General features: G+C 48.4%; 1 protein-coding gene across 2 annotated transcripts in view; it reads left to right on the forward strand.

The window, feature by feature from the left end:
• Nucleotides 1-18,459, forward strand: part of PSD2 (pleckstrin and Sec7 domain containing 2) — a 45,425-nt gene extending 26,966 nt beyond the window's left edge. For both annotated transcript variants that reach the window (XM_072872481.1, XM_072872480.1), the window contains 8 exons: nucleotides 793-882; nucleotides 2,034-2,077; nucleotides 5,723-5,913; nucleotides 7,103-7,173; nucleotides 14,094-14,251; nucleotides 15,311-15,455; nucleotides 16,536-16,679; nucleotides 18,253-18,459. In XM_072872481.1, the coding sequence (XP_072728582.1) occupies nucleotides 793-882; nucleotides 2,034-2,077; nucleotides 5,723-5,913; nucleotides 7,103-7,173; nucleotides 14,094-14,251; nucleotides 15,311-15,455; nucleotides 16,536-16,679; nucleotides 18,253-18,459 (1,050 nt within the window). The remainder of the gene's footprint in view (nucleotides 1-792; nucleotides 883-2,033; nucleotides 2,078-5,722; nucleotides 5,914-7,102; nucleotides 7,174-14,093; nucleotides 14,252-15,310; nucleotides 15,456-16,535; nucleotides 16,680-18,252) is intronic.
• Nucleotides 18,460-18,852: the final 393 nt, after the last annotated feature.

Below are 18,852 nucleotides of genomic sequence, written 5' to 3' on the forward strand. Positions count from 1 at the left end.
TCTGCTCCAGTCCTTTGGAGAGGTAGGATTGCAGGGGCAAGCTTCGAAAAAGGCTGTCTGCCTCCAGCCCCTCAACTCTTGCAGGCTGAGAAAGTGACTCACCCGGCTATGGTGGGGGTAAAGGGTTTGGGAAGACAGATGCCACAGACTGATACGAGGGATGCCAGATGGCCTGGCAGCATCAGCACCAAATAGTCTTGGCATTAGTTGGTGATGAATGCTTTCTGGGTTGCAAGATTCTCCCAGTGTACATGTATTGCCCTCACATGCCACAGCACTCAAGTTCACACAGCACCAATAGCTGGATCATCTCTCTTTGTAATGGCAATGAAAAATAAGTTTCCGTGAAGGACGAATCATTGCCCAATGCTGGCTGTCTTCAGATGCTGACACTGCATGCTCACACAATTTCACACATGGCAGGCTTGCAGACCCATCCAAGTGTTGCAATTTCAAGGCTGTCTGAGCGCTTGTCTTGAGTTTTGAGACACAGACCCTTTACCAGGACCACCCTGGAGGTGAGATCACTTAGAAAGTTTGGAGCAAGAGCTGGAGAGGTTATTTTCAGGTGTTTTATCTCCACCATTAAAAAAGAGGTCATTTGAAACATTTGCTGGCATGATCAAATAAAGCAAAGAGCCCAATAGAAAATCAGAGCAGAGGATCTTTCAGCTTTGAACTCTTGGGGCAAACCCAGTCTTCACCACTACATATAAAATAGTTCTTTAGAAGACACTCTGATTAAAGTCAAAACTCTCCAGAAGTTTAATGAGCTGCTTCTTTGCCTTACAGAATATTGGCAAAAGGATGTCGTGTCAACAGTTCATAGCAAACCTGGATGGGCTGAATGATGGGAAGGACTTTGCAAAAGATTTGCTGAAGGTAACATGATATAAATAGACAGTGGAATACTGTCATTATTATTGTAGTGCCACCTAGTCCTGCTGGGACACTCTGAGCCCTTGAATCAGAATTTTCCAGTGCACAATTGTTTCATTAGAAGAATTGGAACCCACATGGATAGCTTCTGCTAACTTGCAGTGAGCCACCAGAGTTCTGTTCCCTGGTGGTGTTTTATCCAGATTTGTGGCATATCTTCCCTCAGAGCATACCAGGGGTCCCTCTTCCCCACAGTAGCTCTGTAATGCACCAGACAACGCAGAGAACAAGGTACCCCCAACCCCTAAATATGACCATCTGGCACTGATACTTTTCTCTGCCTTCATTTCCATGTAATTAGATGTAGTGCTCCAACACAACTAGTACAGTACCATGGGATATTGGTTAAACACCCCAAAGTGAGTATTTTCTCCTTCCACGTGGTATAATACCACCACTGTTGTCTGCACTTGCTGCAGGTCCAGCAACCTGACCTGGATTTTGCTGCATCGAAGGAGGTTGAAACGACCAGTGCAACATCAGGGGTGTCACACCGTGCTTTAGACCACACCACCATCTCCCAGCAGACCTCACCCTACCCCACCCTTCAGTATGGTCAGGGCCACCTCCACATTCTGCTTTCCTAGCCTGTTCCTGCTTCTTTCCAAGTGCCTCAGGGAAGCCACTGGAATTTTGCACAGGAGGAACTGGAAAAGCTGATCCCCAAGGTCATTCATCCCTCTCCTGCTTCTCAGGGCAGTGTTCAAGCCTCCACTGTCCCTTTCCCCTAGTCAAGACACTGGAGGTGTCTTGGCATACCCCAGAGTCTTCTACCATCTTTGTGTAGGCCAGGAGTCACTCAGGACTAAGCGCAGCACCCAGAATTAGTAAAAAATGTCATATACAGGCTCCTGAGCAAGGCTGGCTGCCAGACCCCTCTGCTGCTGATGTGTCCAGTCCAATACCTAGCATGGCACATAGACAAAAAAGTTTAGTGGGACAGCAATTGTCCTGCTCACTGGTGAATACTTGTCCAGGACAGTTGAGCAAGGAAAGTATCTCTCCAAGAACACAGACAGGGTATGGAGGAGATGGTCTCCACAACCCAGACGTCTTCCACGAGAGACACAGCTAATACCATGTTCTTGTTTCAGACACTATATAACTCCATCAAGAATGAGAAGCTGGAGTGGGCCATGTAAGTATATGTTAAGCATTTGAGAGATAGTGTGTCTTTCAAAGTAGCTGACAGGTCTTGAGTCATGTTTTTAGCCCCAGAAGCTCCCAGAACATTTCCTGCCAAGCCCTTAAGCACTGAAGTTCCTCCTGTGGGCAAGCTGGGTTTATTTATGGCTTAGACACAAAAGCAGACAGGGAGGTTGGTGGCAGTCTGTGGACACAGGGTCCACAGGTATGATCTAAAGGAAGAGAATGCCCTCTTTGTTTACTATTACACCTATAAAATGCTGGTCCCTCTCCAGGTGCTTCAGAGGTCTTTGCACAAAGAGCTCAAGATCTGGGATTATTTTGGTCACTGAGACTTTCCATCTCTTCTACATAGTTTCTTCTGGAAATAGTATCAGAGAATCACTCAGGAGGGAAGGGACCTTGCAAGATCTCCAGTCCAGCTTCCTCCTCAAAGTATGGTCAACGCTGAATTCAGACCAGGATGCTCAGGGCTTTGTTCAGTTTGATCCTGAAAACCTCCAAGCATAGAGAACCCACAGCCCCTCTGGATCCATGAACCAATGCTTAATTATTCTGAGTGACATTCTTTTCTTATCCATTTGAAACTGCTGTTGTTTTGACTTATGCCCACTGTATCTTGTCCTCCTGCCACGCACCATAGTGAAGAGCCTGGCTTTGTGCCCTTGATAATCTCCTCACACATATTGGAAGGCTGCCATGAGGTCTCCTAAAGCCATCTCTTCTCTAGGTTGAACAAGTCCAGTTCCTTCAGTCACTTCTTACATTGCAAGTGCTCCAGCCCCCAGGCATCTTGGTGGGCTCTGCTGAACTCTCTCCACCTTGTTGATGCCCTTTCCTGTATTGGGGGCCCAATACTGTTTGCTCTATCAAGGTATGATGTAATGAATGCAGAGTAGAGGAGGATGATCACTTCCCTTAGCCTCCTCACGGTGCCGCTGTTACACAGCCCAGAATGCTCTTTGCCTCTGTTTCTGCTAGGACACACTGGCTGTCTCCTGTTCATCTTGCTGTTCACCAAGAGACCCAGGGCCTTTTCTGCAGAGCTGCTCCCCAGCCATCAGCCCTGGCCGACCCTTCTGCAGGACCACTTCACCCCAGTGCAGTACTGGGGTACTGCATTTAGTGAGGCTCTTGTCCCTCTGAGTGGTGGCCCTGTACCTCTCATCCACAAACTTGATGAGATGTACTCTGTCTCCTTCCTCCAGATCATCATCTGTTACCCTGAAACAAGTCTGGGAACAGCTAGCATGGTGGCCTCCATGACAGGTTCACACAGCACCTTCTGCAGCCCTTCTTCCCCTGCGCCCTTCTTCCCCTGCTCTGCTACCCACCCCTCAGCGAGGGATGCGCTGTGCTCCCCAGCCCCAACGCCTCCCCACCACTGCCGTGGGGAAGCCCATGACTGACCTGGGGCCTTAAGCTAACACAGTGGACGTCTCTCCTCTCCTCTCCTCTCCTCTCCTCTCCTCTCCTCTCCTCTCCTCTCCTCTCCTCTCCTCTCCTCTCCTCTCCTCGGCTATAGCCTCAGACCTCTCTTGTCTCCAGAAGGTCGTGGGACTGAACAGGACCTTCTAGGCCATTAACTCCATTACCTGTTCTTCTCTTCATGTTGTCCTGGCCAGAAAAGTGTCAGAGGATGGTTTGATCCTACCTCCTTCCCCAGCTACCTGGGTCAAGCTTTGCAGAACAGGATCCTCCATTGCCAGCCATGCCCCGATGGCAGCAGTGCTTGCTATGGGCTGGTGTCTCCTTCGGGGACATAAGCTGCCTAACACAGCCAGCCGGTGGCCCTGGAAGGGCAGTGGTTTCTTAGCGGGTCACATAGCATCGATTTCACTTTAAAAATAATCTTGCATGGCATCTGTGTGAGGAACACAGCAATGCCAGCTCTGCAGCAGAGGCCTGGTCGGCAGGTGGACGTACTCCCAAGAGGGAGCTCTGTGGCTCCACAGAAGGTGCCAGTGGGACAGTTTATGTAAGAGGAGTTCAGCTGAAGTGCATCTGCTCGCTGGATGTGGGCAGTGGTTATGCAACACCTGCTAGCATACGCTCCCTGGCTTGGGCACATCTGAGGGATGTCAGCCCCCCAGGGTCCTGCTGCAGTGGTGCAGTTCCAGTCAGCAGCATCTAGCCCCCCTCCTGCCCTCTTCTGCCCACCCCGCTTGTACCCTTGCACCCCCTCATTCACCCCACACTGGCCTGGGACCTGCCTTGCTGCAGGGTGTCCTGCTTTGTTGCAGATGGACAGGCTGCAACACAAGAGACCTCTCAGATCCTCTGCTGTGGGACAGGTGCTCCCTGATGTGAGGTACCTGGTTTTTGTTCAGAGACATGGCACTGAATTGTAACCTTGCACAGGCAAGACCCTCTTCTCCCTGCTTGCCTCTGCCTTCTGTCCTTGCTCATCCCAGGGAATGAAAGGCCCTTGCTCACAAAGCCCAGCTGGACAGGCAGGTATACGACCATCATCCCAGCAGCAAGCAGGAGCTCAGAGGGGTCCCTCTGGTGCAGCTCAGAGAAGTGAGCCCCACTAACTCCCCACCCAGGTGTAGTGTCTGGGCTCTGCCTAAGCCCCAGGACTCCTGTGGGTGCTGAGGCCTGACAAATCATCCTTCTCTTACAAAAGGTGTTTGATGCTTTGGCCATCTACTTGCTGCAGGTGAAGAAGTGTGGTATTTTACTGCTCACATCCCAGCTAGTGGATTCATCCCTGGGTCACTCCTCAGCTGAGGTTTGGTCCCAATCTAATCTGCAACCTAAGGTGACCACTCATACCATTTAGACATTGACATGTATCACGCACGCAGAAATTCCCTGTTTGCTCATCCTCCTATATGTCCCAGGGACACTGGGAAATACCACTTCCCATACAAGTTCTAGTTTCTATGCACCAGAGTAGGTTTTACTCCAAACAGGAAAAGGCAGGCTTCGTGGAGTCAGTGGACCCTTCCCTAAGCTGCTCAGCCCTTGCTGTCCAGGGTCCAGGACCAGGAGATCTGTGAGGAGAAGAAATTTTTATGGAAATGACCAGCATTTCTTGCTCTCTGCTGGCCCACCCTGAGGACACAAAAAGGGGAGCTGACGTATAATCTATGCCAGGGTTTGTGTTTTTTTGATCACGTGGCCCATCTCCCTAATGTCTGCAGAGCTTTTGTTCCTCAGAGATGCTGAGGACATTCCTCAAGCTCCTTCAGTATTTAGGAGGCCCCAGGGGCTGCCTCTCAGAGGTTGAGAAGCCCCGGTGATACATGGTCTTCAGCAAAAGACCTCCTTAAGCTCTGATTTTAGGGCACAGAATTGGAGACTCCTCCTGTGAAATGCCTGTAGTCCTCAGCAATGGTGTGTCTGCAGTTTACTGGTGTTCAGACAAGCACCCATTCCCTTACCTGTTTTGGTAAGGTACCTCACAGGGGGACCACTGGGACAGTTACCTGCCAGCCACGCTCCTCCCAGCTATGTCGAGATCACCACCATTGGCACACTCTGCATGTTACAGTCCCTGTGCCTCCTTTCATTTTCTTTCTCTGACTCATCCTATAATAAATAACTTTATTTAAAACCAAAGCAGATAGGGCACACTGTGACCCAACCCACATGTCCTCCACTCAATCTCTTCTCTGACTTTGTTTCCAAGTGATGAGGACGAGTTGAGGAAATCACTCTCGGAGCTGGTAGATGACAAATTTGGAGCCAGTGCGAAGAAAGTGACAAGGATTGTTGACAGCAGCAACCCCTTCCTGGACATCCCCCAAGCGCTGAATGCAGTCACCTACAAGCATGGTGTCCTCACGCGTAAAACCCATGCAGACATGGATGGGAAGAGAAGTATGTGTTAATGGGACAGGAGGAGATGTGCCCCAGGCAGTACCAGAGCCTTGCCCTAGCCTTCTGCCTGGCTCTCCTGCTGAAAGCATTTCCTCACCGCATCCCAGGGAACACAAGAGAGATCCCCAGATCCATGAGTGCCAGGGGACAGGGAAAGGAGGGTGTTTTGAGGCATTTGTAGACATTAATGTTTTCAGGAGGCCTCAGTCTTCCCTTCTCACTGCCAAGAAACGTAACAGTGCCTGTCCCACACAGGTAGACCTGGTCTTCCATCCTGTTCCTGGGCATAATCCTGAAATCCCACACTCTGAGCAATGGGGTGAGGCTGGTTCCACAGCAGTTGTCCACCCCAGCCTTGACCCTGGGGACAATCTGGTCTTTGCAGCTTTGTTCCTGCCCATATTCTGCCATGCGCTGGAAACAGCTGCTGTGTGCTGGCTGGGTGCCTCATAGCTCTGCTGTCAGCCTATGGGATTACAGGAAAGGTAAAGAAAAATATATTTGGGAGATGTTAATGAGCAGAGATTAATGAAACCTTGGATAACTGCTTTTGCTAATTGATATGATAGACCCAGTCACTGCAGCTGATTAAAAGTCTTGAGTAGATATTACCACCAAAAGCCTCCCTTGCTTCCAGCACTTTCTTAATAGCCCATGCCTGGAAGATCAGCTGTCTTGTGGTGATGTAGATGGCTCCCCTCACCTCCTGCCCCTCTCCAGCTTCCAGCAAGCTCTCTGTCCCCAAGTCCACCAAGACGGCTGGTAGTAATGCTCCCTCCTCAGTGGAACAGAAGCTGCCTTATGTAGGGTATGTCTGCCTAACTCATCTGAAGCAGAGGAGCTCAGGGAATGTCTCTGTTCATCAAGCGTTTAGTCCAAGGAACATGAACTTGGGTTGGGAGGAACAGAGACTTCCTGCTTGTGTCCACTGGTACTCCTATACCAGCTCATCTTTGGTTTTGACCTGCTTGTGTTCCTGCTGGGAGGCTGCATCTCCCAGCCCATGTCTCTCAAACACATGTCCCTGCAGACAAGCCACTCATAAGCAATAGCGTGGAGGTGTATGAGGTCTGGGCATCAGTGCATGCCTGTGCTGGGTCAGGAGAAGGGTTGGTTTTGCCAGAAATGTGAAAGTCAAGCAGCACTGGCAGCAGCAGACATGTATAATTAAATGTTCTTCCTTTTTTAGCTCCCAGAGGAAGAAGAGGTTGGAAGAAATTTTATGCTGTGCTTAAAGGGACTGTCCTTTATTTACAAAAGGTAACCGTGGCGGACTATCCCATTTGCTGTTTCATGCTGTCTCCAAAGGAGTCATGCTGTCCTAAGCAGGAGACCCATAAATGCAAGTAGAGGTGAATCCATGTCCTAATGCATGCATGGACATCTACAGAGCTCCTCCAGAGACCAGTATACAGAACTGGAGGATGTGGTCATCTTTGGTGGTGGTGTTCATGCTAAGGGCACTATTCACAGCCTCAAAAGAGGGCCATACAGGAAGAACTATGAAAGAGGGAACATTGAGGCAAGATTTCTGCAGAAGTGTCCCCTCAAGTAGGAACTATTGGTGAGGGTGAATGAACAGATGATATGGAATAGGTGAAGTAGGATGTTGGTGAGACATGCAATAGGAAACTGAAAGGGCAGAGCATCAGACCAGTCTTATCCTGCTTATTGTTTTATTTGCTGGCATAGATCTGATTATGAGCAGCTTCACTGAGTCCGGTATGGACCATGCTTAAAATTTCTCTTCTCCTTCAGGAGCTTGCTGAGCTGGGTCCTTCCATGGGTTGCCAAGTGATACTTTCTGCCTCTCTTCATCTCTGTTCATTCTGTAGCCACCTCTAGTCAACACAAGTATAAATCCCAGGTCCTCATGGGAGGCAAAGTTACCATGGAAGAGCTTCCCTGCATGCTATAGCATTCAGCTCTCTGCCCTTCAAGACACTTGGATGCTAGGAGGATTTCCATGGATAGTCTTTTCTGTGGGAAAATCCAAGGAGCCTGGATAGGGGCTCACTTGAATGTCAGTGTGAGCCAGCCAGGGATGCCAAATGTCCATTCATCATGCAACAGCATAACCCACTGAACTAGGTCTGAACTACCTTAGTAGCACATGCTGTGCAGTAACCCACTGAACTCACCTTGCTGGAACAGCACTCCCTGCGGGTAGATGTTCCTATGTATTGCATTATCTCCAAAGCAATGAGAGTAAACAAACATTGGATTATATAAGAAAGGCAGAAGGATCCTCAGGGCAGTGCAGAATTATGACTCAGAGCTTGTAGCACACCCAATGATTCTCATGTTTTGCCAGATCCTATGGCACATGTCACAAAGCCAACAGAAATCTGGCAGCCAATCGTAATTTACAGTGGGGGTTGCTCTTAGCCAAGTGGTATTTTTACAGCCTTGCCACTCTCTCCTGCAGCTGAGGGAAGCTGCAGCATACAGAAGAGCCCAGATCTTCTCCAGCCCTCTAAAGAGTGGCATTCTTCAAGTCAGTGGCACTTTTCTTACATCTCAGTCTCTTGCCTTGTTACAAGTCTCCACATGGAGTCCACCGAAGAGGTCCTCATGCTGACCATGGGTGATGCATGAAGATTTAACTGGTACAGAGCTAGCATAAAAATTTAATTTTATGACAGTTTTTCTGTGGAAAAAAATGCCATTTCATCAAAATCACAGGAATAATTTGGATCTAAATGAATTTTTCACCAAGGACTTCTAGGGAATGTCTCTTGGGATGAGTCTGTTGAGAGGGTATATATTTGGAATGAAATACACTTTCAGGACAGAATTTTCTTCCCATGCTGAACCAAAATCCAGTTTACTGAAGATTTTCTTGACTGCTTGGACAACACTAGAAGGAGCCATGAAGCCAACACTGAATGTCATTGCTGTTGATGGGGCAGAGGGGTTGGGTTTTCTTTGCTGTACAAGTCTAGCAGCAGTAACCATCCAGAGTGTTATATTAACATAGTTTGTTATGTTAGTACTAAGTGTTTAGAATTTAAAAAGGGAGTGAGGATTAGATTGACGTGGCAGTCAGAAGACCAATGTTCTTATCTAGATGACCTTCAGGAGCAAATGGTTATGACACTGAGGGCTTTCTTTACGGACAAGGACTGAAGAAGCAAAACACGTAAGATTTGGCTAGGTTGTGAAAGAGTCTGATAAATAACAGCCATGACTGATGTGTAATTAGCAGGAGGGACTGGAATTGCCAAGCGTGCCCCAAGGAAATAGCATTTGGAACAACAACAAAAATCAACCTGAGGAACGTTTGGGCAAAGGATCTGGGCAAAGAGGGGTTTCTTAGTCATGAGCTGCTGCCAGACTCTATATGGTCCTCTTCAGAGGATTCCTTGGGCTGGGCTTGGCTGTAGACAGTGTCTATCAGGCTTGCAGAGACAGGACAGAAGGATGAGACCACGAAGACAAAGTCCTTGCCCTGCCACTTCCAAACATTCCCAGCACCACAACAGAGAGTGGATAAACATCCACCTGCCCTGACGATTCTTAGTGCAATTTCTTGCCTATGGGGTGTTTTGCAGAACAAGAGAGTTGTGCAATACAGGAAGGAAATGGTTTGCCAGCCTCCCAAGCACTCAGTGGAAGATGCCTGCAGATAAACATAAGGTAGAACCTGGCTCAAGCACAAATCACTGGGAAAAGATTTTCTGATGTGAAGACAGAGGAGAAAGTACCTGCTTACAGATCCACCTGATGCCATGGAGCACAGGTTCAGCCTGTTCCAGTTTTTTGCTCAGACCAAACCAAGGATCTAGGCTTTAATAGGAAATTACCATCAGTTTAATAGGAAACTCTAGTCAATTTGGTTTTGGAGAGCAAGTTGAGTAGAAATAAGAGTGAGAGAGAGAGAGAAGGAGGGGGGGAAGGAGGGCCTGGGCAGACAGACATATAGAAAGGAGGAATGGCCAGATACAGAGAGAGGTGGACATAAGATAAGCAGAAGAGTGGGTGGGTGGGTGGACAGGTAGAAGTCAGTCTGTTAGAAGCAATTCAGGCAGCAGCCATAAACCTGCTGATGTAGAGATGTCACATATCATTGACTCGCCAATGTTAATTGCTGGATTAGCATGTTCTAGCATAGTCTGCTGAAGCAATTGCTTGATCCCCTAAAGGGATGCAGCACAGTCTTGAGGAAGAAATGCAGGCTTGGGAGCAGGACTCACCTCTCCTGCGCTCTAATCTGCACTGGGCACCGACTCACTCCATGGCCTTTGGCAACTTACTTCACCTCTGTGAAATTGGGATAATAACCCTTAATCACCACACATAGAGGGGTGTTGAAAGGAATGATGGAGAGCTATAAAGCATGAGGTGCTTTTATATGGAAGTACTGGAAAGGGTGCAGGTCTTCCCGCAGGGTCTGCCCTTGCAGCCCCCACCCATGAAGGAGTTCCCAGCGTAGCCCCAAGCCACGGATGCTGTCCCATGCAGGCAGGCCCTTGCCATGGTAGTGCTACTTGAAGCGCCAAGTTCATGACCAGACTGAAAAGGGCACAGTGGTTAGTTTTCCTCGTTAAACAGTTTGTTTAGGCTGGTAGATGTGAACTGAAGAAAAGGAAAAAGAGGAAAATCCACTCACAAGTCAGAGCATGAGAAATCTCTGTAGCTCCATGTCCGTATTTACATAACTGCTCAGGGCTGGTGCTGAGTCCAGAGGAGAGGGCAGCAGGACCAATACACTGGGCTCTCTCACCCCATCCAGGTGCCCTACAAAGGCAGGCACAAGAGATAGATGCCTTTTCTTGACAAAACAAGCTTTGAGCTGGGGAGCTCATATTAGTTGTGCATCTCCCACCACCCACTCGCAGGGGTGGGCAGCAGGGGAGAGCTGGCATCAGAACAGTGAACCAAAGACACCATGGAGCACTGCCATGGCAGAAACTAAGCCCAGGCAAGAGGGTGGTCATGCATGTTTAAGCAGAGCCTTTATGCAGGCAGGCGAGGCACATGAATGAGGACTCTGTCTACACCATCAACATTAAAAGCTGAAAGTGAATGAAATCAAGGTAGAGGGATTCTGAAACAAAGCATCCACACCTGGGCTCAATTCCTGCAGAAGATATCCCCAAAACAGACCCTGAAAATTGCTGACCCCCACCATCCGATACCTGGAGAAGCAAAGGAAAAATAAACATGTCACCATTCAAGGGCTGGGGGCTAAGGGTAACTGGAATGGTGTGGCACAGCATACCTTGCCCATTTCCCAGTGACAAGTACCTGTGTGAACAGTGCAGGACACATAAGACAAAAATTTGACAGCCCTGTGATACCAAATTAACCCCTTTGCCAGGAAATGGCAAGATAACACCATGAAAAAGGTGAGAGTGAGGTTAGCGGTACTATAGTGTAGACAAAACGTTGCCTGAAGTTCCTCCAAATATGATACTGCTTATGTTTTAGTATCAATCAGTTTCTTTGAGGTTTAAACCAGAATCCCTTCACTGAAATTGTCTGTGTTACTATTATGTTTTTGGACACGTCTCTTCCTCAGCAGCAGTCTATGCACACACTTAAACTTACATCGAAGCTCAAAAAGGGAGTAAGGCAAAATGTAGAGAAGCTGCTGGAGGCTTCGGAGCAGAGCTGACATGCTTTGCTGAAGGGCAATGGGATTATTCTCCAGGGGAAGGCTATGCAGTGTAGCCTACACTATGGTGTAAGTGCTGGGCACTGTGATGGCTCCAGCCATGTGTGTGTGGCATCGTACAGCCTTGGAGATGTTTGTGGAGGGTGCCTGTTTAAGAGCACACAGAGGTCTTGAGCATCGGCAGCCATACATATCATTATGACTACTGCAGCACAGGCATTAAGATGAGCTTCCCAGCAGAACCAGCCGTGCAGAAGTGAGCCTCCAGCACCATGTACTCCTGCAAACACAGCCTGTTTCCACCAGCAGGAAGGCAGAAGGTAGAGAGAACCTGCTTGATTCAACCTTATGCTGATTTACTGGGCCCAGTGTTAGAAAAAGAAGATTTGGCTTTTCCTTACACCTACATTGATGCCTGTGAGCCTGAAATCAGTAGAGGCAATACATGGTGCTACCATTCAAGGTGAAGATCTGCATTAGTCAAACCAGTTTGCAGTGGTGGCAGTTTCTCCTTGTCACATTCCATTAAGCCTAGCTATTTGCACTGTATTTTCAGAAAGCTTATCTTGAAATAAGAGATCATGTGCATCACAGTCAGATTTATTCAGATCCGAAGAGCTTCAGCCTTGGAAAAACATCCAGAATTGGACATCTCTCTACAATATATGAGGCCTGAGCAGCAATGTCTTCCTCAAGCAACTATTTCTCTCCAAGTGGGGTAACATATTTGGTCCTCATAAGGCAATGCATTTGTTTTTCTTTGTTAAAAGGCTAATAGCCTATTCCTCTGGCTACTGAAGTCCCCACTGTGGAAGGGTCATCTATACTGCCCTGCAGTGCAGCCCATCTGAATGTCAGCCTGAATGCAGGGTACCTGCAGCACCCACCCCTTCCTCTGCTGGACACCCAGGGTTTTCTTTGGGGTTCACCTTTAAGAAGGCAGTCGCGTGAGCCAGGCGCCCATGCCAGACATTTCTGGGCTCTGGGCCATATGGCATTTCTTTGCACAAGGCCAAGTATTACATGCCGGTGAACACGTTACAGCAACCACTCTCACGGATGGGATGATTGCTTCAAAAAAGGAAGGAAGGAAAGGCTTCAGAAGCTTATTTCCCATCAGAAGCAAGGGTCTGGGTGAGCCACATCCATGGGCTGGGGAGTACTGGTCCCTGGTGCTCTGAAGAGCAACAGAGGGGAGACCTTTCTGACCCTACACCAGAGAACAGCCTTACTGACAAGGGTTAGCAACCAGGAGACTGTAGCATGGCTTTTCTCTGAACAGCTGGATTTGTACCACCAGGACACAAGAAAAAAACATCTTTTTGCAAATCTGCAGAACAGACCAAGCTCTAGCTTGAAACCTAAGGAAGGGCTGGGACACATAGACCACCACCATTAGACAGAGCCGCCCCTGTGCTGACAGCCAAGGACAGTCAAGGAAAGCAAAACATAAGAGCGAATTAGTCCTGTAGGTTTGCACTGTAATCAGCAGGGCAAGGCAGGCCCTTCCAGCGACATCCTGTCCTGACATGGCCTCTAACATGGCTGGGGGTGGTGGGGTGGTGGTTTATTTTAGCCAGGGCCAGGTTTTCTTACATCCACCTATCCATGCATGCGTGCATCCATCTGTCTGTCCATCCTTCCATCCCACCACCTGGCTGGACCAGCTGTTGAGCTGGCAAGGATGCAGAGTGGGAGGGAGGGTATCACTTTAAGTGGCCAGCAGCTCAGTGACTGGGAAAGCAAAGGGTAAACACAGGATTGATTGAACTCCTCTTTTTCCTAAAAAGTGCTGTGCCAAGATCATCCTTTCAGAATCCCATGTTTGGTATCTTCTATCTGTTTATAAAATATATACATATATAGTTATTACTACATTCCCTACTTGTGTGAAATTGTCCTTCAGTGGAGAAAGTAAAGCAGGAATACAGGGAATGCTGCTGCAATTTGCAAGTACCAGTCTAGGGAATTACATGAGAGACCATGCCAAAGGGGCACATGTACTAAAGAGAGACCAAATATGGTTCAGGTGGGCCATGCTCAGTCTGACAACTGCCCAGCAAGCCCCACACCTGCATGGAGGTGCACTGGCTGCAGGAATGCTGCTGTTCCAGAGCTGCCCGAGATGCTGAAAAACCCGAGCCCTCATCCTCCGCCACACAAAGCTGCAGCACCAGGGTAGGCGCTCGCTGATACCTGCCAATGACTAGGAGTTGCATCCCAGCTTGAGCTCTGCACTGTGGGTGAAGCTCTGCAGAAACCTTGGCCCTGTCTTGTGCCTTCCCCAAAGCCTCAGGCGTGTGCTGTGTTAGAGATAACTATTGATAATTACATTTAAAACTTTCATCTCCTTCTTCACATCTTCCCAGCAAACTCAATGGTAGAAGAAGTTGCCAGATGTTAATTATTATCATTATCAGCTCCTAGCATTTACTGTACAAAGCAGTGCTTTTCCTGGTCTTGGCACTCTGTGATTATAGCACAGAGAGAAAGGCAGGTTTATTAAAGTAGCCCGCAAATGTTAGTGTTGTCATTATCCAATTAACGTTCCTATTCACAGGATGAATATAAACCTGACAAAGACCTCTCTGAAGTGGATCTGAAAAACGCCATCCGTCTGCACCACGCCTTAGCTACGAAAGCCTCTGACTACAGCAAGAAGTCCAATGTGCTCAAGCTGAAGACAGCTGACTGGAGAGTCTTCCTCTTCCAGGCCCCGTAAGTACCAGCTCTTCCCACAGAGCCTGGATGGGCAGCCTGACCTCCAGCCACCGCCAGACTCCCTCCAACCTGGCCAGATCAACACACACATAGGGGACAAACCTGGGGGGAGGAAGGTGCTGAGCAGGAGGGCTGAGGGTGAGGTCTATAGAACTTGGTCATGGGGTCACAGTTTCTACCTGTCACTCTTGGTAGCTGTGTGTCAGTCCTGGAGGTCCTTTCTCATCTGTCACCAAGGTGGGCTGAGCAGGATGGGCTGGGATGTAAAGGGCTGAGTAGAGGGCTTCCTTTACTAACTTCTGTTGTCAGTCTGTGGAAGGAAGAAAATCTATATGGTGCATTGAACTAAGGAGCTGATGGTTCCCCTCGTCAGCTTTTGATGGGGAAACTGTCTAAAGCTCATTAAAGAAGTCTACCCAGACAGGCTATATCTTCTTTCTTCCTTAGTCCATTGCAGAGGAAAGTTGCTCTGCTAATACGTGTCAACTGTGATTGAGTCATCTTCTGTCTGATGTTTTTCTTGTCTCCTACTGAGAAAGGTGACATTATCTGTAAATTGGGCTGGGGTACTAATGTCAAGCTAAAGCTTGACATCTGTATTTGTGCAGTGAAAACCCGCTTGAAGGCTGGAGAGAGCAGTGCCTGAAAAGATCTGATGAGGCACCCACGAATGACACAAGTAAGGGGTCCACCCTGCTCCATGGTACCTCTGTTTTGTGGTTCCTACTCTCCAAAGAGCAGGATATCCTTGGCCCTTTCCACCATGCTACCTCTCCCCAGCTCCTCAGGGAATGCAATCAGAGCTGATGAGGAAGGCAGGGCTGCTAGGGCTTCAAGAGGCAGACAACAGCCCTGAAATCATTAGGGCACTCTAGAGGAGCCAATTAGACAGTGTTTTCCTCTGTTCACAACCCAGGGTGGCACAGAAATGGCTTCAAAGCAAGGCCACCAATGGCCCTCCTGAGAGCAGGTGGCTCCAGGGCTGTTCTGAGCTGGCTGGTCCTGGGTCAGGAGCCTTTACGGACACCCTCTCTCTTCTCCCCTCCTCCGTAACAGAAGTAAGGAAGAAATGCTCTCCTGGATCCTGCGAATCAACCTTGTTGCTGCCATTTTCTCTGCCCCAGCCTTCCCAGCTGCAATCTGCTCCATGAAGAAGTTCTGCCGCCCGCTCCTGCCTTCGTCCATGACCAAGCTGTGCCAGGTAATGTGTGAGAGAAGGAGCAATGGAAACATGCCTGGCACTGAGCCAGCCCTTCAGCATACAGCTCAGGCTAAGCCCATCTGCAGTTCCCCCAGCTCCTGCCTGATAGACACATTCAGATGCTCAGGGCAGGAACAGGGGAGTGGAGTGGGCTACTTGGACACACTGTGGCAAATCCCGGTGTCTGGACAATGCTTCCTTCGCAATGGCTGTAAAGCAACCCTATGCACACACATCTGCCTATATGGCTATTGATTCTGGCTTGCTTATTGCTCTTTGCCCATCACATCCCAGCACTTTTCTGTTGCTGGAGTTGAAACAGCTGGTGTTACTCAGCTCAACAGCTGGCTACAGCCCTGATTTATTTTATAACATGACACTCAGAGGTGGCACCCTGTTGTTTCTCAGGCTGAAAAGCCACAGACAAAGAGGGAGTCTGAGTCCCATTCAGTGGGGAAGGTTTTCTGGAAGCAAGGGGGCACACTGCAAGACCATGGCTGCCTAAGGCTCAGTTAACAAAGAGCAATGGGCAGCTGCCATCCAAAGAGTAGCTTTTGTTTGTACTGTCCAGGGAAAGCCCAACATGCCTTAGCACCTCCAAAAAGTAGGGACAGACTGCCACTGGCCCCCAGCAAGGGGGAGGACAGCCTGAAATGTCAGGGCAGAGATACAGCTCCTATCTGCTGAACCAGATGTGGCCAGATGTTGCCCTTCTCAGAGCCCAGATGGGGAGGGTACTTTTATCTCAAAAAAGAGCAGGATGAGCAGCTCTTGGGACACTGGTGGTTCTGCCTGGCTGTTAAAAGGATGCAGAGCATTTCGTTTTTATGATGCTAAAGAAGTCCAGGTGCCAGAGAAATCCATTCTTGGCACTTGTGATACATGAGTTATGATCATACTCAAATACTTGTGTTTCACCTCTGCTTATCAGATGAATGTGCAAATGTACTGCACACCTTTGGCTCCAGCACAGTAGCTAAGCTTAAGTCCTTGCAGAGACAGATCCCACATCAACAGGCAGGTGGTGCACTTGGGTGTTGCACTCCTACATTTTAATACCTGACGCGCTTCTCTCGGCAGGAGGAACAGCTGAGGTCTCATGAAAATAAAATGAAGCAGATTGCAGACGAATTAGCAGAGCATAAATTACATCCTGTAGAGAAGAGCCTCAAGTCAAAAGAGGCTGAGGAATACAGACTCAAAGAACATTACCTAATATTTGAGGTAAAGGAACTTTCATCTTTTCTGTGATAAATGATACCTTGGCTGATTGAGGAGAACTAAGAACTTTGGAGTGGATGCTGTGAGCCTGGGAGAGCGTGAAAGGAGAGAGAAGGACAAGGGCTTACAAGCTGGATGGGTGTCTTGGGGCAGCAGCAAGCCTCACTGTTTTGCACTGAAGCTAAAAAAAGAAATAACAGACATTTCCTCCCCTCTGTGTTTTCTACCAGAGGAGGGGAAAACTGATGAGAGAAATTAAATCTTCCTTTACTGTGCTGAAACTTGACATTTCCTCAGGTCCCAAGTAAGAAAGTAGTTCAGTTCTCGGTGTGCATCAGTCTTTTTCAGCAACATTAATAAAAAGCTAAGAGAATCCCTGGGAGAATTAATCTTGTTTTGCTGCAACTGTTTCTGTAAAGCCAAAACCAGCATTACAGCTGATTACAGACTCTTTGAGGATGCATGCAGATAAGTTTAAACTCTCTGCAAAGTCTAAGAAGCATTTAATTGTGGGAGAAATGGGATATTTTGTTCCAGTGAGAGTTGAGCAGAAGGTGTGATTCCTGCCACATAGGTGTCAGTGGGAAGGGACTGCTGGAGGCCTCTAGTCCTGCTTCCAGCCGGAGCTTGGATTATTCCCAGTATTAGCCCAGGCTGAGTGTGTCATTTTGTGGCCAAGTCTCAGAAATCTCCAAGGATGGAAATGTCCCACCTCCTGCATACCAGGGCTGTACCATCCTTTGTGTAACACCCAGCCTGACTCTCCAAAGCCACAGTTTCTGGCTGCTGGTTCCCTTGTCTTTGTACCAACCCTTCAAATAGTTGCTTGCTGCTGCCTCCTGTTTTCCAGACATCTTGTTTTGGATGCCTGCAGACAAGTCTCCATCTAAGCATTTTCTCTAGGCTGCCTTTTCAGTCTGCAAGGAGAAGCTGGCACTTCCAGAGCATAATTCATCTCATCTGTCTTACGAGATGTGCTCTAGAAATGCTTGTTTGTCTGTGCTGACAAAGAAGCAAGTATAGGCTGCCTCTGAGATGTTAGGGGAAAGGACGAGTATTACACAAGTCCATAAGAAGAGGTCCCATCTAGCCTTGGAATAAAGGTGCCAGGCAGAGAGGAGATGCCTCCCTTTATGCTATGATCTGTGAGGAGCAATGGGGGCACAACTCAGCAGTAACAAGTGAATCACTGGATGGAAACAATGGCAAGCAGAAGTATTTGAATCAATCAAGGGGAACTCCTAAATCAGGAAGGAGCAGATCTGTCTGGTTTTGCCTCCAGTATCCACCTTATACAATCAGAGTGGCAGTCAAGACCCATAAGAGCAACTGGAGAGTCTTGCACAACCCTCCCCTTTCTCCTCAACCCGTTCAGCAATGGGTTGATCAGTCTTTGCAGGCTTTCCATAAACCAGGCATTGTGCTGTGGTTAAACAGGACTTATTGGGTGTGATTAGTGGGATCCTGACGATATAGGATGGGTTTTCCTGCAGTAGCAGATGGCATTGCCTCTGCTTTCCACACATGCCGTGGCCTGTCCCTGTTCCCAGGCTCTCTGTTCCCTCTTTCCCTGCAGAAGAGCCGCTATGAGACATACATCAACCTGCTGTGCATGAAGATAAAAGTCGGGACAGATGACCTGGAGAGAATTGAAACCAGTTTCTTCAAGGTGGAAGTTGATGACATTACTTTGCGGAAGACACATTCAAGCCCTTCCTTGAGCCAAGGGCATATGTCCATCAGCTGTAAGGTGGAAAAGGACATTTTAGAGCAGAACACTTAACAAGGAACACATGCACAGGGGGGATGAACTGGCGATGCTTTGCGCTCCTGGACTAGATCAATGAGCACAATTTTACCTAGGAAATTACATGAGCAAAACCGTAGATGTGTATGACACAGTGATTGCTCTAGCGAAAGAAATCAAAGAACCTTTAGTTGACACTCTCTGGCAATGCTCTGGCATTTCAGCATCATAGGCACACTATCTCTTCTTCATCCTCAACAGCACCAGTGGCTTTTCTTTCCCTCCTACTGCAGCCTGCACAACAATGGGTTATGCTGGTTCTCCAAGGGTTGCTCTTTTCTCCAGCAGCCCTCTCTGTCCTCTTCCTTCTCTCCCTGGAGTCCCCAGGGGTTCATGTCCATAGTTCCTGGCAGTGCAGAAAACTCAGCC

This window comes from Ciconia boyciana, chromosome 9, assembly GCF_034638445.1.
Source record: "Ciconia boyciana chromosome 9, ASM3463844v1, whole genome shotgun sequence".
NCBI lineage: Eukaryota > Metazoa > Chordata > Aves > Ciconiiformes > Ciconiidae > Ciconia > Ciconia boyciana.